The sequence below is a fragment of the Prunus mume genome, linkage group LG5, assembly GCF_029339155.1.
Source record: "Prunus mume cultivar Tortuosa linkage group LG5, ASM2933915v1, whole genome shotgun sequence".
In the NCBI taxonomy this organism is placed as follows: domain Eukaryota; kingdom Viridiplantae; phylum Streptophyta; class Magnoliopsida; order Rosales; family Rosaceae; genus Prunus; species Prunus mume.
Window position 1 is genome coordinate 1519755 of NC_142702.1, and position 27179 is coordinate 1546933.

General features: G+C 34.9%; 2 protein-coding genes across 2 annotated transcripts; both read right to left on the reverse strand.

The window, feature by feature from the left end:
* Nucleotides 1–724: 724 nt before the first annotated feature.
* Nucleotides 725–19787, reverse strand: XIF (myosin-like protein XIF). Its single transcript, XM_089052764.1, has 40 exons — nucleotides 19626–19787; nucleotides 19379–19507; nucleotides 11598–11741; nucleotides 11350–11495; nucleotides 11074–11230; nucleotides 10865–10923; nucleotides 10582–10741; nucleotides 10010–10159; nucleotides 9782–9918; nucleotides 9546–9692; nucleotides 9093–9194; nucleotides 8933–8990; nucleotides 8754–8855; nucleotides 8634–8671; nucleotides 8196–8322; nucleotides 7945–8115; nucleotides 7739–7870; nucleotides 7422–7528; nucleotides 6798–6858; nucleotides 6511–6688; nucleotides 6239–6444; nucleotides 5700–5819; nucleotides 5463–5561; nucleotides 4946–5161; nucleotides 4403–4542; nucleotides 4194–4295; nucleotides 3755–3863; nucleotides 3594–3638; nucleotides 3417–3476; nucleotides 3174–3344; nucleotides 2923–3075; nucleotides 2642–2848; nucleotides 2418–2567; nucleotides 2253–2323; nucleotides 2045–2144; nucleotides 1889–1945; nucleotides 1723–1779; nucleotides 1404–1484; nucleotides 1227–1309; nucleotides 725–1117 (listed from the first exon to the last, which is right to left on the reverse strand). Exons 1-40 carry the CDS (start codon nucleotides 19626–19628, stop codon nucleotides 994–996), a joined length of 4659 nt encoding a protein of 1552 aa, XP_088908890.1. The 5' UTR covers nucleotides 19629–19787; the 3' UTR covers nucleotides 725–993.
* A 4028-nt stretch (nucleotides 19788–23815) lies between these two features.
* LOC103330570 (small ribosomal subunit protein uS15y-like) lies at nucleotides 23816–25915 on the reverse strand. Its single transcript, XM_008233165.3, has 4 exons — nucleotides 25725–25915; nucleotides 25503–25641; nucleotides 24873–25059; nucleotides 23816–24072 (listed from the first exon to the last, which is right to left on the reverse strand). The coding sequence occupies exons 1-4, from the start codon at nucleotides 25818–25820 to the stop codon at nucleotides 24039–24041; spliced, it is 456 nt and encodes a 151-aa protein (XP_008231387.1). The 5' UTR covers nucleotides 25821–25915; the 3' UTR covers nucleotides 23816–24038.
* Between the last annotated feature and the right edge of the window lie 1264 nt (nucleotides 25916–27179).

Below are 27179 nucleotides of genomic sequence, written 5' to 3' on the forward strand. Positions count from 1 at the left end.
CGCGACGCTGAAAGATGTATCATAAACGTCCCCAAATCGGTATGACTCGTAAATGACCCTATAGGTTGGGGTTTATTGTAGTTTACCCTTAAATTTATTTTAGAATTAAAAAGATAATAGGTAGTGTTCCATAAAAATAGGATTTATTATCTGATTTTTCTTTTAATTCTAATTTTTTTAAATATGAAAAAGTGTGAACTTACTATATTATCCTCATTTAATTAATAATTTCAATTCTTAATGTTTGCATTAACTAAGGCATTTTCTCAGATTTTGAATGTTTATTATTCTCTGCGTTTTTTACGTTATATATATATATATATATATATATATATAATCGGTCTCGTGTTTGATTTATTATTTATTATTATTACAAGCAATATTGGGAAAATGATTATTTGAACACTGGACTTCATGTTGTCCCAAAAAATAAAAAATCATAAGAACAGAGAACTTCATGTGCATTGGATAATTACTCTTAACCAGTTGAGTTACAAGCTCCTTGTAGTTTTGAAAATCTTAAAACTGAACATGGCAGTTCGGTTTGTGGGTTAGGCCTTCGGTTTGTGGGTTAGGCCTTCGGTTTGTGAGTTAGGCCAAAAACCAGCCCGTCCGACCTGTGCCTAACCTTAGTTTTACCTTTCTGAATTTAGATCTTCCCATTAGAGACGCTGGCCTGTGTGCAATATCAGTGGGGTTAAAAGTTGGTATTGGTAACAGTACATGACAACAATATTGTTTTTCTCCTGCACATTACACAAATTGGAGGATAGAGGGTTAACTCGTCTTTGGTACAAAATGCACTCCAATTGCTCTTTCCTTTAGATTCAAGCATCAAAACAAAAGAAAACTGCAAGACCATGATCTAAATTTCTGTCATAGACGAAAAAATATATCTGAACATTCCATCTCTCAGAAGCGAAAGACAAATGGAAATATAACTGTCTGCTCCCAATCTTTGACCGTTTGAATTTAGAAAGATATCAAGTAGCCTCAATCCGTTTGTTGCAACAGGAAGTGGAAGTCCGATCTTTGTCGGAGGATGGCTGGCGGATTCATATCAGATAGGCTGATATCATCAAAGGATCTGCACATCTCTTCAATAGAGAAAGGTATGCTGCAAACCAATTTTGCAACGCTATCTTCAGTTAATTTTTACCATGCTATAGAGTCGGGGCTGAATTCAATACATTACCAGGTTTAGAAGTTAATGACTAGAATATTACCTGGAATCAGCGTCGAGCAGGAAAGAATTATTGGGCATATTGATTGAATCCTCTGCCATCAACACTCTCATTTTGCCAATAACCTAATGCAAAAATCCCGGAAAGAGAAACAATGGGATACATAGTTAACTGCGTATTCTAACATGCTCATTACAAATCAATTTACTGAACACTCACTTCTGCAGATAATCCCTGCGCTCCATATTTGTCGTCCCAGAACATTGTTCCAATGCGATATATTTGAGGGATGCTCAGTATCTGATTAATGAAGTGTAAACTAAATTAACAGGAAGTCCTAGGTTCATTATATTGGAATTCTTTGATCATATTCCTTGTTCTCTTTCTGAAATAATGTTACAAAAGTTTGGCCAAAGAAAAAAAAGAACTTTTGCAGAATGGATTCAATCTCCAATATGAAAATAAAAGATTAAAAAAAGTGAAGAGGAGAACTAAAATAAAGAATTTCTTTCATATGATATAAGACTGGTGGAGTTACCGGACACAATTCATTTGTGATTTCATCCACTGATTTCTGAGTTTTTTGGTGTAAAACCTGCATGAATGAAGAATACTTTCATAAAGCAATGTAAATTCCTTCACGTAATTATTTAAGAAAATAACAACGGAATATTGGCTTGGTAATGTAAGCTCAAGAAACAAACCAAAAATCCTACAGCCTGCCTTATGTGTTGAAGCTCTTCCAAGGACGATCCAGCAAACTGTAAAAGTAGAAAAGTAATAAATAAGTAAATAATTTTCCTCATTTCCTCCTTATATTATTTTGTCAGCATTTGTTAGACCACAGACAGTTTTCTTGCCTGATCTGTTACTTTGAGACACCATTGTTCCAATTCAAGCAAACCTGCTTTCAGAAATTCTCCATTGCTAAATGAGCAGCACTCACGACGAAGCAATAAGCTGCCACCAAGGATTTATTAAATTCATTAGGACTAATGATGCATTGTAGCTAAACTTTGATCCTAGTCAATTGGTTAAAGTAATGAGTGGATATCAAACTCTGTTTACCTGTTAAAGAGCTGGACATTGATGAATGAGAAAACTTGACTGAAGATTTTCCTTGCGATCATGGGAGAGACCTGAAGTTGCAGCAGTTAACTCTAGAAATTCTTTATACTGATTTATATAATAGATGGATAAGAATCTTGAAAATTAAATTAAATTTAAGCTTACATGGTTCACAGACAAAATACCCAAGGTTTGATCTAACTTGTTGACAGTGCTTTGCCAGTGCATATTTGATGCCTGTTGTCTTGCTCTTATGTTTGAATGTATAGTTTTAGATGAGCCTCTTATCAACCTGCCCCTTGCAGATCTTGGTGCCTGTTGATGTTAAATAAGAACTTTTTCATGGTTCAATCTGTCATGTCATATTCTCGGTTATACAAGATGCTCACCTGAATGCACAAATTCAAGAATGGGCTAATCTCTTTCTTTAGACTATCACGGATGGTCCCATATATTTTCTCAACAAATGCAGTTAGATGTTGCTTGAACAATAATGCTGGGTACTTAGCCTCCACTTTTAATTGCTCATTTGGCTTTCCCATCGTTCCACTGTAGCCACTTGAAACTCCCGTGCTCATAGAAGATGAACGAAAACCCTGGCATAGTATTTCTTGCATTACTGTGTCACATGGTTTTCAATATGCTAAAAAATTTGTACGTGAAAGCTTACATGTGCCATTCTACCAAATATGGTAGCAGGAGTTCGGTTACGATATGAAGCTGTATTAGATGCACTGGCTGCCTTGAGCGTACTTTGTAGAAGAAATAGAAGGGTAGAAGTTGTTGAAAGCCAATATGCCAGATCACTGACATTGTTTTGAGTCTTCAAGAACATTTCACATTTCATATTGAGTTAATCAAATGGTATAAATACCCCATCCAACTGGTCAAGCTTAATGCATGTTGGTTGAAGGCTAATACCTCTATAATGGACCGAATTTTGTGAATGATCCTATCAAATACGTTTGTTTTCTCTGCTTCAAAGGTTCTCCACTGAAGAAGTGCTCTGTACACAATACAGGCAGTGACAGGCCTGTTCTTGTCAAATTGCCTATCTTCCACAAGACACTTAACAAGCACGTCAACACTTTCCTGTTTATAGTTGTAGTGAGTTATGGAAGAAGCTTTTTAAAATAATAATATTAATCTCAACTTTATAAATACCTGCTGCCTATCTGTGAGTGATCTTTGTCTACTAAGGTGAGACACTACAGGATCTGGCTCCTGAAACCATAATTTCATTATAGGTTGATGATAAGTTTATAAGAGATGATAATTAAAGTATCTTATGATTATTTGAAATATTTCTGACAATAATTTATTCTGGAAAGTTGGTAATACTTTGGTCCGAAGCTCTTCCCTTTTCCCGTTCCCATTCTCAAAAGGCTGTACCATCATAGAAAGTCAAAGGAAGTAATTTTACCGAAAAAGAAGATGAAAGAAGAAAAGTTTCTTTTTTATCTTTTGGTATGGGAAGAAAAAGGTTATGCAAAGCACTATACCTTTACTTGTGGCTGAAACCTCTCTGGAGTAGCTTTCTGCTCCGTGACTAGAGTCTTGTTGCGGAGGAATTTATTCTCTGACTCCAAATCTGCGATCTTCCTCTTCAGGCTGGACAAACATGAATACTTAGCATTGTACTCAATGGGTAGTTGGATATCTTTGTAACTTTGATGAAGTAATATTCCAGTTGAATATCCATTTATTTGGTGCTTCTACCATAATAAGCAGCTGTTTATGAGTATGATTCATTTAGAGGTCAAATTGTTCATATTTAGATTGAGCAACCATAATGAACTCAGTAGCTACGATAGAGCAAACACTTGTATTTTTCTTCCATCATCTCCAAAACTGTTGTTCAAGCATAAGATAGTAAAAATAGGTTTCTAAGATTCCACCTATCAATGAGGTGAAAACTTTTACTAGATTGCACATTCTTACATTCTCATTTCTTCAGAGAAGTCCTCATTTGCTGATGCAACCAGAGCCTGTTGGCGGAGCACCTGATTTTCAGATTCGAGACTGGACAAGTTCAACTCTAACCTGATTAAGAAACAAGAGTTAGTCAACCCCAGTTTATGTTGATAGAGACATTCATGAAATTCCTTAGCGTTGATAACAAAAATAAAAAAGCAAATATATGGGACTACCTTTCAATAGTTTCTTGAAGCTGTCTTGCTTTCAGCTGTGCTTCTTCTGCCTCTTTATGCCTTGCTTTACTTTCTTTTTCAACTTGAGAGTAATTTTCTTCAAATCCCTCAATTTCCTTCTTCAGCTCACTTAGCTCACCCTAACATTCATACCAATAATCAATATAACACGTGCACATGCACCACACATGCACCCACTACATATGCTTTCTGTTCTTTTAATGCCTCTCTCTATCTATCTATCCATTGATTTATCTTATTTATTTATCTTTTCGTTGTACACCACTCTTTGGACCAAAAAGACGACATTGTTAGACATTTTACGAAAGACCACACTGTTAGACATGAGCCCACAGGCTTAATTTTGGGCTTCTAAAAAAGATGTCCCTTCAAACCTAGTTGTTTCTACTGTATGAATATTTCACAGGAATAGTTCATATATTCTTAATTCCACGATATACAATGGTTTGATAATTTTATTCTAGAGTTTATCATTCAGTTTATGTGAAATGCATCTTTGGAAGCTAAGGTGTACCGCATTACCTCTAGTTTCTCATTGTGATTTTTCAGAATTTCTAGCTTGGTGTTGTCCACAACTGGCACCTCTTTGATGACTGGTGGAGCTTGTTCAATAGTTAATTTTGCTGCTTCTTTCTCATGGATAATTGCGGCATGGGCTTCATCAATTTGTGTTTGCATTTCATGCAAAGTATTTTGCAAATTTGCAATTTCTTTCCCTTTAGTTTCTTCAAGATCAATCTGCAAGTTGTTTGTAAATTATGATCATCAACTTTATATCCTCAGTGTCAAGGTTTGACATTTCTCCAACCATGCCCTTGACTGGAAAATTTCAAACTCAACATGACTAGAGATACTTCTATAAAAATGACCCAAGTTACTGAAACCAAATAAATCATAACAAAACAATTGCAATACCATGGGTGTTCTTCATCTTATCAATTAGTATTTTCTAAATATTAATGTATAAAAATTTTAGTGCCAAATAGAACTAAGAGGCAGATACTTCTATTTGTTAAACAAATTGGTGGAGAATATATACCCTCAAGTGCTTTTCAAAGTCCAGTCGCCATGTTAGCTCTTCAACACGCTTCTCCAGCATGTCCTTAGCTGCCTTAAGAGCTCCCGTTTCTCGTGCAGCCTGCATCAAGGAATTGTATTTATTTATTTATATCTTCCTGATTCCTTAATTTTGATAAATCTGGTTTTCTTGACATAGTTCAATGCTAATAATAGGTGGGCAGTAAGTAGATTCTTCTTATAGAGAAGTGAAGCTCACCATTCTAAGCTTTCTAAGCTCCTTCCTCGCTACCTTTGCTCTCCAGAGACATTGAAGAGTTAGAGTTGCCTTTCGCTGGTGTTTATATTCAGAAACAGCTTCAAATCTTCGCCAATTAGTCTGTCGGAAGAAGAGTGACAGCATTTTAAAATTTATCAGCTTAAACTTATTTAATACTGAATGATTCTTCTCGGAAAATAAACTGATCTCTGACATAAGTAGTACTATACTCCACCTTTATAATGTGGCATTTTCATAATTTTTCATAAAAAATTTGTAGGTTTTAGCTCACTCTATAATAAATAAATAATAGAGGTCTGATTATTTTCTGCACAATTCAATAGTATCATTCCTCTAATCCTGATACTGGAATATTTTCCTAAGTTATCAATCAAGTTCTTCATAAGTATTCTTGAACTGCATTTCTTTATGTACTCTAACTTTTACATTTTTAAATATCCCACAAATGCCCAAAAAATTCTGTATGCATCGATAAAATTGAAGTTTCTGTAGATTGTCCAGTCCAGAGCATTTATGACCTGAATAATGTTTGCAGCCTTGGTTCTTTTCCTGTTTCGATGATCATTTCGGGCTGCCATAGCTCGTAAACCAGTTTGGATGACGATTGATACAGCCTGAAATTTTATGTAGGACTTCCTTGCTGTGTGAGCGCGTAGATGTTTTTGTATACGTATTGAAGCAGCCTCCTTCCTTATCTGCTCATACATCTTACGTGCAAGTTGTCCTGTTTGAGGAAGTGTGAGATAAAAACTATGTCATTCCAACTTTCAAATTGTCACTCCATTATTACCTCTCCAAAGTTTCTGCAAGTGAATAGCAGCCCTTCGCACGGCAATGAACTCCTTTCTGGTTAGATGTGTTCGGATTTGCCTTTGAATACATCTGGCGGAATCAGCCAAAACTTTCGTTCTGCGTGCATCTAATTCAGCCATCTGACCAGCTCTAAGAAACACCTTTGATTTTCCAATCTGAAATACAACATTGGTGGGGAACTTGTGCATAACACGAACATAGTTTGGGGCACAATGAACACTAATGCGTCTTATTTTCACACCATAGTTTGATGTCTAAACAAACCTGATATCCCTTCAGGCCCATCCTGTCACATATGGCAATACATGCTGATTTTTCATCAGATCTGCACAGGCAAAGCAACCACCAAGGTGGTGAATGCATTAGATGATCATCTCATGTGGCATTACTATAGGCTCTAGATAAACAGACACTTATATCTAGATATGTGAGTTTTGTTAAACAACTACTGAACCTCAGAGGCTTAAAGCCGTTATGGAATGGGCCAATAATGAATGGCAACCCAACATGCTGCCCCATCCTGCAGTCGGAGAGGCAGACATATGCGGAAATAGTGAAACATATAGGTGCAACCACATTCTGCATCTTGCAAAGTAACAATAAGTTGGGAATGAGAAATAAATGTTTCAAACTAGAACCTCCTGCAACTAGAGCTCTAATGCCGTATTCGGCAACCAATCCCAATGGACCCCAAACACAACAACTAAGTAATGAGACAAAATATATATATCAAGCCAACAAGAATATCTTTGTAAAAGTTAAGGCATGAGCTTCATGCAAACACTGTCATCTCAGTCTTGACCTAGAGGTCCTAGTTTCATTTCAACATAATGAAGGTAAAATTGACAAATAGAAAATCAGATTAAATCAATTCCGGTCAATTTATACCCATCCAGAATATCAGGAGCCAACAAGCCAAAGCGGTCCAGGAACTCATCAAATGTTCTTTTTGTTGGATATCCAGCACAACTAATCCTTATAGCCTCTAGCACACCCTGTACAAGTGCCATTGGAAAAACATCATTAAATTAAGCAACCTAAACAGGTCATGGTTGCTGCCTCAGCCCGCACCCCCACCCCTCCCTTCCCCTGGAAATCTCCCTCTAGGGGGTTCTTTCTTTCTGTTTTGTTTAATTTTTAAACAACCTCAAAAATATTTTTGGAAGGGTAAAGATATTCTGTGAAAAAAGTTAGACTTTACTCACACCACATCTCAGCTGGTTTAATACATTGACATTCTCAAAAATTCCGGGCTTCAAAACTGTATTGGGCTTAACACATCTGATATAATGTGGTTCTGTCGTGCTAAGTGTCTCCATTAAAGCTTGTAGTTGTTGCTGCATGTGAATTTTGATTCAGGAGCAAGTTGCATCTTCAGAGTCAAATAGACCTTTATGAAAATGTGGATTACCTTGAAACGGGTACCTATGGAAGAAAACTTGGATTGTTTTGATGTCTCCTCAGGTAGTGGAGGGAATAGATTTGCAACAAATGAGCATGTGGAGGCATTTAAAAGAGCTTGATGTTCTGCTACTACGTAGTCCTTGTTTTTATCAAGAAAATGGTCTGCTTCGTATGTGACCTGCTGACTAGAAGGATAAATGAAGGGAAACTATGTTTTTTTTTTTTTCAGTATAGCTATTTGTTCAAGAATTTTCTTACATCTCCAGCATAGTGGTTAACTGTGAAGTCCGTTCGAGCAAGTTTTGGCTTTTTGAAGCGCTTATGTCCTTTATATGTCTGATACATCTTCTGTGCAAATGTCTCATGGGTTGACTTGGGGAACATACTGTAGATAAAATGAACTTGTTCATATATGCATAGGTTCAGCAGTCATGATCTTTTTTCTCCCATTTTCAAAAAAGCATTTTAGCTTTTCTTTAATTTTCACTGGTAGAAAAAACAATATGAGACTACGTATTTTTTTTGGATCAGGGAACAAGTATTATAATTATACACTGTGCTGAATGAAGCTTCAAACTTAACTGCCTAATAATTAATCAGATGAGACTTGAGTACTGAGGTAACCATTTTATTAGTTAGATTATCTGTTGTAAGAGATAAGATATCAATGGTATCATGAGGACCAAGGTTACATACCAGGCTTCATCAAGAAGAGCAATTATGCCCCCAGGTTTCTGCATGTAAGGACGTTTGTTATAACAGATTTATATAAATTTTGCTATTTTTACATGCAAAGAGCTATATGAAAATTAATACCTTCTCGATAAGATCCAAAACATCCTGGTTATCTACAAATTCTACGTAGCTCCAGTTAATTTCATCCTTTGTGTACTCTTCTTGCTCCATCTTGAACACATGCTGCAGTGGAAGATGCTTATTATATAAAATAACCGTAGTACAAATATGTTTAAAGTGTACCTAGAAATTCCCTTTACCTGATTAAAATGTTGTTGCAGCTTTTCATTTGTTAGGTTGATACATAGCTGCTCAAAACTACCAAATAAAGCATTAGATTAGGTCCTTATGTCCAAATGCAAAATTGTTTCAGTACATTTAATTCTTCTGTTAAGCTGTATCATTTCTACCATTATGTACCTGTTGATCTTGAAGCTTTCAAAGCCATAAATATCAAGGACTCCTATTAAGCTTGATGAATTTGGATCCTGACCAATTGAACTGTTTATCTTATCCACAATCCTGCCACAGATTAGGAACCACCAGCTGTAGTTAATCCTTATAAAGTTCGGTAAGTTTATAAGAATATGATATTACAAACCAATGTTTTGAAAGGGGAGGCGTAGAGGCTAGGCGTTTTTGGTCCTGCAAGGCGAGGCGTTTTCTAATAGAAACTGTAATAGGTTGGCTTTAAAGAAGTTTGCAGACTACAAGAATTCTGTGATTCCTGATCTGTTGTACTGATATCACATTTTTGGGGCAATAAAAGCCTGGGTCAAAAGTTGACTAAGTTAAGACTCTTTAACTTCCATAGTGGAAATATTAACAACTAATGCTGAATACAAGTACAATGGATAAGTCTATTTTACTTACCAATCGAACAGTCTGGAGTAAACTGTCTTTGCCAGGGCATCACGACTTAATGTAGCTGAGTCCGGATCCAGCGGTTTTGTAATGTTACCATCAGGAGTCACTATGACACGCTTGCAAAGCGAGTCTTCTAAAGCCTTCTTATCACACCTGAAGAAAAACATGTTGGAAGACACTAGGAATTAGAAACGAGTAGATAATCTTCATTTAGGTATTTCAAAATCGATCAAAGTTCTAACATGAGTAGCTCTGCGGCTGTTTGGAGATGATAGAATGATTTATCATCTTTTAATTTGGAAGAATCAACTTCATCCCCTTTGATGAAGTCAATGTTCCCAAGATGGAGGATTGCAGAAACCACTCGGAATATTGCATCCTAAAGAAAGAAACTTTTCCATTAATAATATATGTGGTTAGAGGAAATCATCACTACATCATTGTAGTTGTATTGATGCGAGGGTCGCTACCTGCTCTTCCTGGCTGATCCCAACAACATCCATAGCATTTCTGGTTTCCAAATACTCTCTTGCATCATCTACATTTGCTACTTCATAACAGGAGGATTGATTAAGATAGTGAAATGTTCTTGGGTCCCCTAACTTGTACCTGTTGATATCCTGTTAAAGAACATTTGTCAGCCATAACGACAAACATACCTAGATAGAGAGGGAGCTTCTTAAGAGAGATCCCTCTTTTTGAAAAAAAATTATGGGATGTATCATATAAAGGGATCGCATGTGTGGTCTTCCCTTGATGCCATAGTTTTTAAACGGTGATCAAACAAATAGCAAGAACAATATTTTTATAAACACTTAATCACGATAATAATCAAATGGCTAATTGATTCCCTAGTTATTGAACAACCGTAGTCCATGAGATTCAACTCAGGACCTCCTCCAACAGAATGTTGACTGGATGCCACTAGACCAAATTATTGGCATGTTACCAGACTATTACTCTTAACCATTGATACAGTAATTATTATTTAAAAATGTATAATCTAGATTAACAACAAAAGAATATAATGTCACACACAAACCTCCGCTGGTGCCGCACAAAGCATGTAAAAACAATGGTAATTTCTCTCTGGGTCCGAGACTTGGCAAACACGTGATCTTTCGAGAAGATATGTACGAATTGCAGCTCCAGAGATTTTCCAATTGTTATCAAATTGGATCTCTACAAATTTACCAAAACGACTGGTACAAGCATCATGTTTTATAAGTTTGAAGAGAAAGTGGGAAAAGCAATATAGAAAAAAAAAATTAAAAGGAAATGAGAGAAATCTATCTAGTAGAGGAAAGAGCTAACAAGTATCTCACCTCGAATTGTTGTTTTTCACAGTTTTGGCATTCCCAAATGCCTCCAAGACTGGGTTGGACTGAAGACGTGGAAATATTTACACTTCATCCCAAATAAATCAATGTACTCACAGTATATAATAAGGAACCAAATTGTTAGAAAGAAAAGGAAGGTTGGGTTATGAAGCATTTTCCTATAATATACAAATAGAGGAAAAAACGAAACTGACCTCTAAAACCTGTTGTTCTACAGTTCTTCCTTCTGTACCTGATCTGCCCCCCATGAACGCGAGATATCTCATGAGCATTTTTGTTGTCTCTGTTTTACCAGCACCACTCTCCCCACTAACCAGAATTGACTGGCTTCCTTGTTCGTTTATCATTGCCCTGGTGAATGGTACTAGTCATTTAACTTTATTTTCTTACCAATAGCTAGGGAATAACTAAGCATGGTGTCTGAGATGACATGATGGCATCTAATTAGCCAGTTTGCACGGCTTATATACCTGTAACAAGTGTCTGCAACAGCGAAAAGGTGTGGACTTAGTTCCCCAAAAGCAGTTCCTTTGTACTGCTCCATCATGTGGATTTCATACAAGTGTGGCAGTCTCTGGAACGGATTCACCGCTATTAGAATGTTCCCAGTGTAAGTCTGCTCACATTATATCACCGACTGTGAGACAACTAGTTTTTTGACATCTATGTTATCTGCTTTCAAGGGCATTGCTAAATAAATTCAATGCATATGACTCACATATATCTCATTAAGAGCAAACCGACAGGCTAGGTTATGCAGGACTCCCGGCTCATGGAGGTAAGCCAACTTAGTCATGTCGTCAACCCCGGCTGGTGGTGCTTCTGTGTCTTTTGGGTACATACTGGAAATGTCTGCAACTATCTGAAATTGAAGTAAATGCTAGCATTAGCCTGTATACGTACCTATTATGCAAGTGTTGAATATAAATCACAATTAGGTTTGTGTGACATGAGGACATGACATCACGTTCGTTTTTATTCAAAGGAGAGATTATGATAGAATTAGAGAATCCAACTAAAACCTAATTGGTACATAGTAGAACATAGTAGAATGGTGGACGGTATATTGTAATGCAAGACTTCAAACATACGACATGGGATTTTTCATTTTCTAACAATTGCAATCATTAGCTGCACACCCACAAAATCCACTGATATAGCACAGCATGGATTAAATAAGCTTTCTTTTGCCAAACCCTACAATCTTTAAGTGGTAGGAAACACTGGCAAATTGGGATTTTGAACCTCAGACCACATAGGAGCAAACCATGGGCCTAACCATTCTAACTAACCCCTCATTGGTATAAGCTTTAAAAATTTTAAAACAATAATTAAAGAAAAAGGTTTTTAACCGAAATAGTCCTCCAACTTATACTTGAGTTCTATTTTGGTCCTCCAACTCTTTCACATGTGTCAAATTGGTCCCGCCATTACATTCCCTCAAATTGAGGGGTAAAACTGTCAATTTGGGCACTAATTATCTCTTCTTCTTTTTTTTTTGGTCAACACACTAATTATCTCTTAAACTTACGGAAACTGTTACAGTAGGACCAATTTGACACAAAGGAGAGAGTTTGAGGACCACTGGAGTGAAAAACTTAGTTGGAGGACCAAAATGGAACTCGAGCATAAGTTCATGGACCATTTCCGTCAAAAGCCCTAAAAAAAAAAGATGAATACCGTAAATAAATATAAAAATATAAAAAATAGAAAGGGTTTAAATCAGGGTCTGTTATTTTGATGATGCTCCATGGCTTGGTTCTATTATCTGGGATGACTTGTTAGGTGTTGCTAGAACTCGCTTGGTGGGTTCTGTGTTTAGTTAGCTGTGCTGTTTTTGGGGTTTTTGCCCCCTTTCATCATAATAAAAAGGGTTTTATCACGAATGGTACTTGAATTTTCCAAAGATTTCATTTGAGTCCTTATACTTTCAAAACAATCAATGTGGTCTCCACACACCAATTTGGTCCTCCTCATTGCATTTCATCAAAATCTTCATTAAAATTGGTCGTGTTAGGATTTTGGCTCATCAAATATGTCCTAGTTGGTTTAGGATTGTTTTAGGAAAATTAGAGGTATACCAATTCTTGTCCTAGAGGGATTAGGAAAGAATTTCAGCTTTCCTTATTCAATTTAGGTTTGGATTTCTAGAAGTCTATTAGGATTTGGATAAGTGTAAATTCCTAATCCACTTAGGAATAGGAATTCAATCAACCTTGGGACATGTAAGCCAACTCTATATCTATAAATAGGGTGCGGCATGGCTTATTTTACTGCAGGAAAAACAGCCAGAGACAGCCAAGAGTTTTGAGATTAGTTCTAGGGTTGCAAAAGTTTTGTAATCTCTATTATTAATCAAATGAGCGGTGATTTCTCTACCTAGAGGAATCACAACTGGACGTATGCAAAAGTTCTGCCGAACTAGTATAATTCTTGTGTGTTTCTAAGTTTTCTAATATTTGCTAGTTTAGTCTATTACCGTTGGTTACATTAAAGAACAAGATCTAGTGGGCGGGTAATTTAACAGGTCACCTCACAACCTTTAAAGGGGTATTCTCATCAAAATACAACTTATCCACTCATGAGAAAAGGTAAACCTCACGTCTTTTCCTCAATGATGAAAGAGAATAATCATAAGTGTTCCAAAGTGGTTCGATATTCAAAATATCTATTTGTTTGGAAAGGAAGAGTTCAGTTTTCTCATGGAGTCTTTGGTGATGATGATCTAGACTTGAGGACAGTCTTTTCCAACCAAGGCAGTTTGATGCAGGAGCATCTACAAGGCTCACTAAAAGTACTTAGTCCCGTTAGTTAATTAGGTTAGGGTTCTAGTTTCTTTAAATTATTAGTTACTTATTTTGTTCTCCTATTCCTAGGATTTTGCTTAATTTCCTGTTTAGGTTTTTGTTTCCTATGTCAATTAGGTTTTCTGTATTGTAGTATAAAGAAAATATTTTTGCTCACCACTTTAACCCAAGGTGTACCCTCACCATCATTCTCAACACTTGACATGTGTCCATATGCATAACCATAGTTAACTTTTACTTTGTATTTATGGAACCATGGTTATGCCTATAGACATGTGTCAAGTGTTGATAATGGTGGTGAGGGTACACCTTAGATTAAAGTGGTGAGCAAAAATGCTTCCGATAAGCTATTTAGAGACTCTTGTATTCAGTTTTTGTTGAGGAATATAATTTCAGACTTTAGTCTATAGAGTTACTATTGGGATTTTGCCATAGAACTCAATTATATCTTCGTTCCAACTTCAATTATATTGCTTTATCCTTCTATTCTCTGTATTTTGGGAATATTTAGGTCACTTGACAGCAGCTTATAGCCGCTACCCTACATCACTCAATGAGACTATCAGCTTTCCTTGATGAGCTCCAAATGTGAAACCCAAATTAGAGAGCATATGACATTGTTGAGCAAAAACGTGGAACTAGGACTAAAATGAGCTATATGTTGATTATAATATATCTATAAAGCTGATCAAGTGATGACACGTGACCAATTTTAACCAAAGTTTTGTCTAAATGTGACATAAACGACCAAATTGATGTCTAGACCAAAAGATGAAAGATCACATTGATTGATTTGAGAGTTTGAGGACTAAAATGAGGACTTAAAAAAAGTCATGGACAACTTGTGATAAAAATCCTTAAAAAAACAAAAACAGAAAACCTTAAGCCACCCATCCACCAAACCCGACCAACCCCAAGGGACCACACCTAGCCCAAGGCCACCACACTCGGCAAATCCCACCGATGACAATGGCCGGTGTCTATGGTGGAGAAGGGAGGACAGGTTGGGTATGTGAGGTTAAGGGTAATTGGGTAGAAATTTTCTTTTCTTTTTTCAAAGGGTAAAAAGTGGATTTCATGTAGGAGTGGCAATGGGTCATGTCATGTCGAGGTATTAAACGGTTAGAAATCTCCAACCCGAACACAATTCTTTTTTTAAACAAGTAACATGACACAACCTGTGTAACCTGTTTACTAAATTGGTTGGGTTGAATTGTTATTTAGGTTAACCTATTAACTTGTTTAACTCATTTGAGATTTGACGCTTAACCTATTTAGCATGTTTAAACTCATTTAATCTATTAAGTATTCATATTTATCAATGTTGTGTTTTGGCTCATCATACCAAAATGGTTGGGTTAGGCATTCTCCAACCCATGGGGGGCTAAACCCAAATTTCCCCCCTCCAAAAAGTGACTATTTGGGTTTTGCCCGGACTCAAATTGTTTTTTCTCCCAACCCTACGGACTCAAATTTTATGTCCGCAACTTTATTAAATTGTTTAAGAATAGTTTAAGTCTAATTTTTTTATGGATAACTTTTCTTCATTTAATCTTTTTAAATAACATCATAATTTAATTTTTTGAACAATTTGACCTAAAAAAAATTGAAATTCCATTTTTTTTTTATGTACTTGAAATGATATCAAAAGTATGAGAATGAAAGGAGATTGATGAGATTGATAAAGGAAAAATAAATTGAGAAATAAATAAAATGTTTTTGGTAGATTATTTGAGAAATGGATAGGTATTTATAGAGTTTGGAGTGAGTTTTGGGGTTAGATCTGACCTAGATTAATTTAAAATATTATTTTGACCGTTGGATTTAAATTTCAGCCGTTGGATCTTTTTTTTTACCGTTAAAATAGCTTACATTTAATCTAGATCGTTAATTTAAAGTTACTATTAGAATTTTTTATTTTTTTAAAAAAAACAGATTGTTTAAAGCCCCAGCAATACTATTTGATTTATAAAAAATAAAAAAAAAAAAGGAAACAGCCAAAGCCCATTTATAGAGCTTGTAGTGCTGACACGTGGCTTTAGCCACAGCTAAAGCCCATCAGAAAATGTCAATAGCGCGGGTCCCACCAATTTTCAGAATCACATGGCCTCAAACACCTCAGCGTGGGGTCCAGCAAACAGATTGGGTCCAGGCAATACTTGGACCCATATTTGGGTCCAAATTTGGGTTTTCCCAAATTTTGGGTCCTTCAATTTGTTGGGTTGTGAGAGATTTTGGGGGATAATTTGGGTTTAAGTCCTTGCATTGTAGATGGCCTTAGGATTCTAGGGAACTCCAATTTGGGTAAGGAATAGTGTGCGCAAGATTTCCTACTAGAATTAGGAAACAGTTTCTCTTATCCATATTGGTTCAGGATTAGGAAATAATTTATCTTTCCTTATTCCAACAGGTTTTAGGAATCTTATTTTAACAAGTCAAGTAACCCACGACCTATGTATCAGAAATAGGCTTGCTGGGAGTTCTTTTCTGTAACACAACAGCAACAACAACAACAACAACAGAGAAGATACACAAGAGTAGAGACCCAAAGAGTGATAGAGATATATGTAGTAAAGTTTCGCGGATTAGCATAGGGATTTCAATAAGTTTTTGTAATCAATTGTTTTTCCCCATAGTGCTAGTGATTCTCTCACAAGAAATCACATGAGGACGTAGGCAAACTTAGCCGAACCTCGCTAAATTCTGTGTGTTGGTGTATTTACTTTATCGTTCAATTATTATTCCGCATATTCACATATCTTCATCCTTAAAACCGATAAACCAAATCAGAAAGAATTTAAATTTAACAATCAATAGTGATACTCGTATATACCATGAAACTTATGATAATATTGAAAAAAATTAAACAAAAAGACAAATTTAATATTAAAAAGATAATTTAACCCTAGAAAAATTTAAACTAACAAAATGAAGCGCAGGTTAAATTCAGTAATCATCTAATTTTTAGATTCTCATATCATCTTTGTAAAATTTCATTCAAATCAGAACTCGTGTAGTCACTTGATTATTATCATCAACATTCCCTTGTTTATTGAAAACATTGTGTTCGTCTATTTATTTGGTTAGAGTTAAATAACTAAACGTTCTTTAATTTGATAGTAGAGGAAGGTTTTTATTTTTTGCATTATCTTTACGGTATTATATAATTTTGTCTTCATTTTTCTGTATATTTTTGTGTATAGAAGCTAATTTTCTTGTGGAAGAATAGGGATGGAAGGCGAGGCCAAGTCGAAGTCTTCGTCAGTAACATTGCCCATTAATTCAATTATGAAATTGTTGCATAAAATTCCAAGTTGAAAAGCATCCATGAAATTCCATATATTCTTTGGGATTTTGATTTGGGTTTCAAAATTGAGTAGTAGAGATTGTTTGTAAGTGGTGTGAAATGGCAGAGGGAGAGAGAGGACAGAAGAGAGACTGAGGCTTTGAGGAAACGGCAACTCTAACGTAAGTTTAGAAAAATTAAAAATTAAACTTTACACAAGCTAAATGCGGGTAAATGCGTGAACTCTAAATGCAGAGCCTCGGGATCCTAACTATCACAGTAACTAAAATATAAACACAAATTAAAACTTAAAATTCTAAATTAACTAGCTATAGAGAAAATTTTATTATACATTTATGTTTTATTACTTATAAAATTATTCGAAATACAGGGATGGGTTCCCACCCCAGCCCATTAAGAGTAGGCTTAATTACACCAATGCCCACTAACAGTCATTGGAGGAGCTTCATGATAATTTCCAGAAGCCACACCACCTTCTCTCTCCTCTATCTCTTCCCCTTCTCTCATCCTTCTCAACAACCACCCACACCACCTCCCCCACCTCCTCACAGCCATCACAAACTCCGAAAAAGAAAAAAAAAACTAGTCGAAGAGAGAGAGAGGGGGGTGAGTTCTGGGTTGTGTTGGACTGGGATGGGGAGGGTAGGTGGGTGTGGTTTTGGATTTGAACAAACCCAGTAAAAGAGAGAAAGAGAGCGGAGGTGAATTATTTCTTTTTGTTAGTGAAACTAAATACAAGTTTTCATTTACAAGAGGTCGTGAAAAGTAGAGGAGAACGGTCCTTTGCCGACTTGTTTTTAGTGTGCAAATAAGAGGGAAGAAAATTGATCGCATTGGGAAGTCATGAAGCTACAATTAGAATGGAACTGTTGAAGCAATATAGGGCCGAGCCATATGCAACCACTTTCAGGGGTTCGGTAAAGAGACAGAAAGAGGAGGTTTGAAAAATAATTGTAATTTAATATTAAAAAAATATTTTTCAATTAATAAAACTGACGAAATTGAACATTTGACTTAATTTGTTAACACATGCAAATAGTGACCAAAATCAAAAATTTTAAATTTTGGTGACCAAAATTAAATTCCACCCTAAACCCGCCCGTGACCAAAAATATAATTACTCCTTAAAAATTTGGCATCCGATGATGCAGAGTACTCTCATCAATTGTAGTCAAGAATTTCTTTAACCATAACATTGTTTAATTGCTGAGAAAAAATAATATTGCTTTCAACAATTTGGGCTGATTGATTTTTTCTACTTCCTAATCTTCTCGGGAACCAACTACAACCTAATTCCTAAATCCTAAACCCTAAACTACCCTTAAATACACCCAAAAATGAAAAAATAAGAACTAAAATAGATTTTCTATTTAAACCCCACAATTTTCTTTGTTTCCAGCAAACAAAAAAAAAACACAAACAAATGAAACCCCAAATATGAAATTTAATACTTTCTAGAGAAAGAGAACATCTTACTTCTCCTTACTTTCTGCCCTATTTACAATGGAATTCGGAACAACAGCCACGATGGGCTGTAGCCCAGTAGGTTTTGAAGACAAAACTAAACCTATATCTCTAATCTATGGTCCAGTGTGCTCGCTTGGTTTGATTATTATTTGCTTCCTTCCACAAGTAGATCATCAAAACCCATAGTATAAACGTGTAAGTTACATGTTCGATTGTTTGCTTCCTTCCACAAGACTCTTTTTTTCTTCTCTGTTTTTCTACTAGACCTCCACAAGAGGGAAATATTATTTGTTTTCGGTCTATTTTTATTCTTTGTTGCTTTTTTGCGGTGTTTAATAAAATATTATTTTCTCTGCTTTCTTTTGGTGGAAGAGGGTTTTAAAAAGGGTACAATATCTTAATCTAATTATTTATATTTTTGCACTTTAAAGCTTATTCAATTGATGCCAAAAAAAAAAAAATTTAACTGATATAACATCAGATTTAATTCTTATTATGATAATGGTTAAATTTTTTATTCACATATATTTAGTCTTTATAAAGTAAATTGCTTTTGTTGTTGGTATATGTGTTATTATATTATAATTTTACATCATAACCATGCAAGTAAAAGAGTAAAACCTATTCATATATTCATTTTGATAATTTGTATTTTTTGTTGTTGTATTTAGTATGTATTTTTTTCTTTATGATAAAATTTATTAGAAATTAGTCAATGTAACTATGATTTATATGAATTAATTATACTTTTATTTATTAAAAACTATAGAAACTGTAAGTTTTTTTTAATAAAAAAGAATAATTAGATTTTAAACTAAAAATTTTGCTAGCCCACTCATAAAAAAAATTCATAGTTCCACCCTTGATAATAACTTGCGGACATAATTTTTAAGTACCAATGATGATGAGTTAGCTTACAGTCTTCCCAGTTGTGGTAATAATGGTGGCATCTCTGCCATGGATTTCTTTAACTTCGCCATCAATCCACGCAACTTCTGAATCCTCTGCCCAAACATGTGATCCAACTATGATGTTTACCGGCGTTCCCTGGATCATCCAACAATGACAAGAAAGACAATATTTTCTAAGAAAATGAAATGATAGGCCAGAAATATGCATTGAGGTAGAAACTAGCTAGTACTATCGTGAGAAAAGAAGCTTATACCATATCTGTCAGGATCTATGCGATCCAAATTTCAATATGGGGATGAGCAGAAATAGATGAACATCGTTCGCACAGAGAGAGAGAGAGATTAGTGGTGTTCTTAAAGAATGTTAGGATGGTGGACTGCAATCCTTGTAGTTACAAAGAATGTTGAAAAAAAAATCAATAACAATGGAAATGCCAGCGGTTTTAACTCATAAAGCAAAAGGTCGGTAGCCACCCTTTTCGCTCCCTTTCCCTCACTTCATGTGAGAAAAAAACTCTAGCTTGATTATTTATTTTAGATGGCTATGTTGTTTGTTGTCATAAATTAACAGCTTTAATAGAGTGAACATATCGGACCACGTTGAGCATTACTTTAGTCAATTAGTCCGATCAATCGAATATTCATTAATATTCTGAGATTAGATATCTATAGTGAGAAATTTATTTTTTTTTAAGATAAAGACGATAGAATTCAGATATAAATGTCGTCAAGTTAGAACTTACAAGAGTCAATACAAATACAAATAACTACACAAATAAAAAAAACTAAAGAACCTTGCTATAAAAGAAGGAGGTCAAGGTTAAACTTTTGAAATTCAAACCGGGGCCTAGGCTACAGTTATCATTAGAACGGCAATCAAACAAGCAGGGCCAAGGCGTGTCGCTTTAAAAATCTATATGCCCACCCACCAGTCACTCCTGTCTGGCTTTGAAATTTTAGTTGCTCCTTTATTTTCTTGTTCCAGTACATTATTCGAAGGGGCTGTGGAGTGGACAGAGAGGATTTCTCTGGGACGGTTGATGCCGGTGGTGGATGGTCATTCGCATGGGAAAAGGTCTTTGGCTTCGGGGCCCTAAAAATAAAGTAGAGATTGCTCTGCATGCTTTCCAACCAGACTTTCCTCATTATTCATTTCTTTTACTGTCATTCTTTAACAATTTGCTAATTTGAGTACTTTAATCATCATTAGTCGTGCTTACCAAGGCTGTTTCCAATTTATATTAGAAGGGTCCCATACACCCGTGAGGTGGTGGCAAATTGTCTCTCTCAAATTAAACGTCGGAGTACAAAATTGGTACTTACGTAATGAAGTTTTACTTTAATAATATTTTAAGTATTTATTTAATGTTAACTAAATTTTGTTATTATTTTAGGGAGATGATTTTCCTATTTCCATTTTCTCCACTTACACTCTATTTTGCTTTTTATACTTTTTAATCAATTTTATTCTTTTTGTTCTTACTCTTTCCTATTCTATAATTGCCGTACATTAATATTTTGATAACTTAAATTAAGAAAAGTTAACCCAAAAAAAAAAAAAAAAGTTAAGAGTGTCTTCTACTCCTTCATCGTATCTTTCCCACTCCTCCAGCCACCATCTTCGACAAATTTGAGTTGTTTCTAGGGAATACCCAAATTCTGGCATAAGAATCTACATGAAATTATTTTTTGTCTTTTATAAATCATGTTTTCCCCATTTATGTAAGAACCCACAAGAAAATACACAATAATTTAAAATTGAAGGCTTCTTATTCAATTTTCGATGTGTTTGTTTTAAAAAATTAAAGATTAAATAGGGCTTCTAACATGAACTTATACGGTAACCATTAATCATGCCTCCTAATTGGACAAAAGCAAAGTCTTTGCAAACTATTCTTTGCAGCAAAACATGCAATCCACAAAAACACTGTTGACATAATGAAGGAAACCTTCAAGAATTAATCCCCAAACTCAAGCCAGACAATCAATCTGGAAATGTCGTCCACATATAAATTAATATTTTTCTGAAAATATTTAGGAAAAAAAAAAAGGGAGCTCTTATGATACGTGTTCACTGTTCATTGAAGGAGCAGAAGACGCTCTCACTTCTTTCCTTTTCTTTTCTTTTAGTTTTTGTTTTATTTTATGTCAACTTTTCTTAATTTTGGTTATCAAAACATTAATATAGGGTAAATGTAGAATAGGAAATTGAAAGAACAAAATTGATTAAAAAGTATAAAAGAGTGTAAGTAGAGAAAAAGGGAGTGAGAAAATCAGCTCATAAAGACAGAACATTTATCCCAATCAAAAAAGACTTAAAGCTTTTATAATTCCCTAAATTAGAGAATGTGGTTGGAGTTGAAATTTTGTAGAGAGTTCCTATAAATAAATAAAAAAATGAGCTTTAGTAATATACCCAAAATATGGGCTAAAATTATATAATAAAAAACTCTACATGGAATGCACTTTAGAAACATACCCAAAAACTATTTAATGCATAAGAATGAGTGTTAAAGTTCCTATAAATTTCATCTCTACCATTAATTAACTTAAAAAGCCCAACACAAAAAAAAACCTCAAAAAATACCCAAAACAAGCCCAGCCCAATTTTTTTTTCAAAAAAACTCAAACTAAAAAAAAAACGAAAATCAAGGAGTTGTCCTTACAACCCTTCTCCACTGAACCTTCGTACACTGTTAACACTATTTCATAGAAGTACATTGTTAATACTATTTCATAGAAGTACATTGTTAATACCATATCATAGAAGTACACTATTAATACCATGTTATAGAAGTACATTGTTAATATCATTTCATAAAAGTACATTGTTAATACCATTTCATACAAAAATTTAAAATAAAATAAACTAAAAAAACCCAGCAAGACATCAGATATCTTTTGCAAGAAACCACCTCTAAGTATCCATAGTTTCACTACATACAATCGCAAAGTCAAAAGGAAATACCTCTACATACACTGTTAATACTATGTCATAGAAGATGTCGTGAGTACTAAATTCTCCACAAGCTCTTATTACAACCCAGTAAAACAACATCCAAACTTACACAACTACAGAGAGAGATATTATGAGAAGGATAACTGGCAAATGGTAAGGATAATTGGCAAATGGTACAAAGAGAGATCTTATGAGAGGGAAAATGCAGTCCGAGATCAAAAAATGAGGTCCAATGGACGGGGCCTGCCCTTCGCCCAACATGGGCCGGGCTTGGTGCGAGCCCATTTCAAGCAAGGCACGAGCCCAAGCCCGCTTCAAGCACGGCCTAAGCCTGACCCACTTAACATTTTTTTTCTTTCTCAAAAGTCAAAATGCAATAATTTGACATCTAATGTCATTGTTTATATGGTTTCTTTTTAAAATAAATAAATAAATTATAATCATAAACATATATTTGATGTCTTTCATTTTAGGGAAATTACTTGGGTCCTTAATTAATTAAGCATATCAATTACAAATTAATTAAACAACATTGGACTTGATGTCTAATAAGTACATATGACATATACACTCATCTTATAATCAAGACAAGACATTTCTTCAAATATAAAATAATAAGTTGTTTAAAGATGAAAAGTTGAAGTGGACATTATGGAGTTAGACACTTTTTGCACTCCACCCTTTCATATTGTTTGGATGTTTGATTGAATAATGTTTTCAAATAGTTCATCATTTCTTGCTTCTAATTATTTAATGTTAATAATTTGAATTATCTAGTTAAAAAAAAAAATCAAGTAAAAAAAATTCAAATTAAATGAGTTGGTTCTTGGGCCCGAGCACGCACAAGCACGACATGAGTCCAACCCGGCCCGTTTCAATGTGAACATGAATTTTGGGCCGAGCCGAGATAAATGATTTTACTAAATGGACAGGCATGGCACAGCTCGATAAAATTAAATGAGCCCAACCCGACATGAAAACGTTAAAAGCAAAAGTTTAAATGGAACGGGCCAGGCCGACACGGCCCATTTGACACCCCAGTTCACATACATGCCAAATTCAAGGCTTCTCCTTTTGTTAGAAATTTTTTATTTAAAAATATTAAAATATTACATTTTTATTTAAGTTAATTTTTTTTTAATTAAACTGATAAAATTGGGGCATTTGACTGAATTTGTTAACTACTACTACTCTTACAACATTTATTGAATTTATTAAGAATTGAAACTTTTCATTCAATTAACATTTTTTTCATATTAAATTTTAAAAAAAAATTTAAAACCAGAAGAATAATGTTACTCTCACAAAATTTGTATACCATAGTGGACAACCACATCAATTAGAATTATTTAATATATTTTTTTATTTATGATTTATTAACACTTTTAAAAAAAACTGTTAATTAAACTTTATTAAAATACACTTCATTGATTTAATTGATGTGGCATATGATATGGATATGACGCATCATGTGGTATAGAAATGTGGGATAAAAATGTAGTAAGTGTAGCATTACTAAAACCAAAATAAGTAGTCCTATTTTTTGGGAACACAACAACCAATCGCATCATGTGGTATAGAAATGTAGGATAAAAATGCAAAAGTTGATATAAAATCTGAAGGGCACAGAAGCAAACTACAATATCTAGGTTCTAGGTTTCTCTGTCTATGTAAAGAATACCAAAACCTTCCGTCTTGCTTTCCCAACCTAAGCAACCAGAGTGCTGGCAGTGGTTGACTCGCTGTAAAACAAAACAGGGTTCACAGCATTATCGTACAGAAACAGAGAACAAATATGTCAGCAATGAATCTAAACATCGGCGGCACATACACATAAATGGGACTAAACATCTGCTTAATTAGATGCTCTACAACATTAAGATAAAGCCCTTTTTCAATTGTGGGGCTCTCACATATGTTCTGACCAAATATACAAACTGAGAATACTCAAGCTTATGCTGTTGTGTGATATACCGATTTCAGCTAGCATTTTTCTGTTTAATACTCTAATTATATACACGTAAGTACATATATTTCAATAATATTTCTATAATCTGTGCCAGTCTTTAAAGAATCAGTAAAATACATGGTTTTTTTTAAACAAACGTACAATCTACTATTATACACGTACATACATATTTTTCACTTTTTTTTACAAAATTTTAAATAATACAGACAAACTTCACTTATTTTTCACATATTATTGAATAAAAATAATATATATTAAAAAATTTAAAAATATTATATAGCGGCCGAACTTTTCAATTGTATCTTGCCAAAATTTTGCCGAATAAAACATGTACTTTTCCCATTCCGCATTTTACAAACTAGGCCCCAAAACAAGTTAGAAGGGTATATTGCAAAGAACCCTATTTGTTCTACTTCCTTACATATGCAAAGCAACAAGGCAAGCAATAATTTTTTATTTTTTTGAAAAGGACGAAGGCAAGCAATATAGTAATATAGTAACCAGATATAGAATGCTTAGTATTTCCAGAACCATAAAAATGAAGATGGAAAAAAAAAGATAAAGAATGCTTACTATTTCCAGACAGGAGGAAGCTTTTTCGTTTTCTTGTAGTAACGAGAAAGCCTGTGAATCCTGCTCTCAACCAAAATCAACCGAAACTTTGAATCCTTATCCTTCCTATTCCTCTCCAAATGCTTCCTAATTGACACTGCCTTCTTGATAAGATGGTATAGATCCTCAGGAATTTCAGGAGCAAGACCTACCCGCCAACAACAAAAGGAAATTATGTTTTTTTTTAAATATATAAATATTTTATTTATTAAAAAAAAATACAAAAAAGTAGGCTGTCGTTTGGGTAGTACGAAAGAAACTAGAAAGGACACCTCCACAGACTTGTTTGAGAACAAAAACACACTCCTTTACGTTTTGAGAGAACATGAAACATACAAAATGAAGACAGAAAGGTCATCTTTTCGAGCTAGCCTAATCATACGACCAAACCCCATGTTAAAATCCAGAAAAAAATTGTGTAAGCAATCAATTAGTGCTTATTCGTTTATCTTCACCTATGTAATCGGGCTCAGTGGAGAAATGGGTTTCAATTCCACAAGTTTCATTACACATCCAAACCTTCTAACATAATTTTCAGAGTAACAGTGCAACAAAACTCATACAGAAAAATATTAAAATTAAAAGTCATACCGTGAGCTTTAAGAACACGCAAGATCTTGCTTCCAGTAACGCTCTTGACCTGAGCAATACCATGAGAGTCACGAAGAATCACACCGATCTGAGATGGAGTCATACCCTTCTTTGCAAACTTGCAGATGTTCTCTTCAACCTTAATCACAGATATAACCCACTCAAATTGACATCGACAATTACATACTTCAATATTAGATCTCGGGCTTTTCGTTTACTTACATCTGGAGCAGTGACCTTTAACCAGCTAGGCGAACTTCTCTTGTAAGGCAAAGCTGAGGCGGACATGCCCTTTCCATGACTGTGCATGCGACCCATGATGGGAGAGAAGGACGTGGAGGTTGCCTCTGTCCTTAGGTTCCCTGAGACGAGCCGCAAATGGTTTCCTCCGCCCCCACTTCAGGTTCAGTTCAGGTTTTCTAACTAGGTTTTATATATGCAGGCCAATTAGGGTTTAAGAAGCCCATGTGGTGGGTTGGATCCGAGTTCAGCCATTGCCCAGTAGAAAGGACCTAATGGGCTCTACACAAATAGTTTGGGTACAATAGGAATGGGCCGAAGGCATAATAAAAGAAGGGGTAAAAAATTTAGGGAAATACCGCTCAATGCCACTGCAATCCAAACTTAATCTGCAAATACCGCCTTTTCCCACATATTTTGCAAATACAACCTATAAATACCTACTTATTGGCCACATGATACTTTTTCTCACTTTTTGTTTTCTCTCTCTCTCTCTCTCTCGAATCGCGAACCCCCCGACTCCATTTTCTAGGTCTGTCTTTTGAATCGCCTAAGGTTGCAGTTGCTTACAACCTCGAGGCTCAACTCCATCACTGACCTCCAATAGGTAGTCTTGATGTTCATTTTATTAATGTCTGTAGGTTTCTTTGAAATTAGTTTTATTTTGATTGCTCTGGATTATGTGGTTTGAATCTACATGCTCATCTATCTGGGTTTTTACCAAATGGATTTTGACATTGGATATGTGAATCTTGAAACTTGGGATTTTCCATTTGATGTAGATTTATATTGTCTGATTCTGATGATTCTTTGTTTGAAACAGCCAATGAGTTTGTTATGTGACTATTGATTTTTACATTTCATTTTGAGATTTGCTTGTTTACTGCTGTTGTATTACTTCTGCTAGCTAACTAGACCTCTTTTGTCACTCCCTCCTTTTTCTTTATCCTTTTTCTTGCTAATTGCAACAAATTAATTAGCATGTCTTTCTTTTTGTGGCTGATGTGGACTTGACAAAAATTGGTCTGGTTCTCCTTAAGATGATTTCTCATCTTTATCTACCAAGTTCTTCCCCCTGTAATCCAAGCTAAAGTTTTATCGATCTTTGAGAGATGTTGAGAATTAATGAATCCAATTTTACAAGTTTAGCAGCCTTACATGATATCGGCCAAAGTATAAAGAAAGGTAGTTCAGAGTGGCAGTAAAATAAAAGGAAAGAGGAATTCAATACAAACAAGTATAGATAGAAAACATGACTCAAGAAGATATCCAATGCTTATTCAGCAGGCATCGAGTTTTCCGATGGATTGCCTCAGGATTTTGAACAGAAAGTCAATTGCAAAGGCATTAGTGGTTCCTATGCATATAATTGCACATTACAAGGAAAGTCGAAACAGGTCACCGAATTGGCTGATGGATCAATTCAAAGGTCACTTC

Bases quoted from the DNA above. Each gene is read 5' to 3' on its own strand.
- XIF (XM_089052764.1), bottom strand. The intron at 8,672-8,753 runs GTATTAATTTTC...CCTTACATGCAG, and splicing joins TTTTGGATCTTATCGAGAAG to AAACCTGGGGGCATAATTGC. The intron at 5,820-6,238 runs GTCATAAATGCT...TTCTTCCGACAG, and splicing joins AGGCTGCAAACATTATTCAG to ACTAATTGGCGAAGATTTGA.
- LOC103330570 (XM_008233165.3), bottom strand. From the start codon at position 25,820: ATGGGTCGCATGCACAGTCATGGAAAGGGCATGTCCGCCTCAGCTTTG. The intron at 25,642-25,724 runs GTAAGTAAACGA...TCTGTGATTAAG, and splicing joins TAAAGGTCACTGCTCCAGAT to GTTGAAGAGAACATCTGCAA. The intron at 24,073-24,872 runs GTAAGCATTCTT...TTTGTTTTACAG, and splicing joins CTTCCTCCTGTCTGGAAATA to CGAGTCAACCACTGCCAGCA.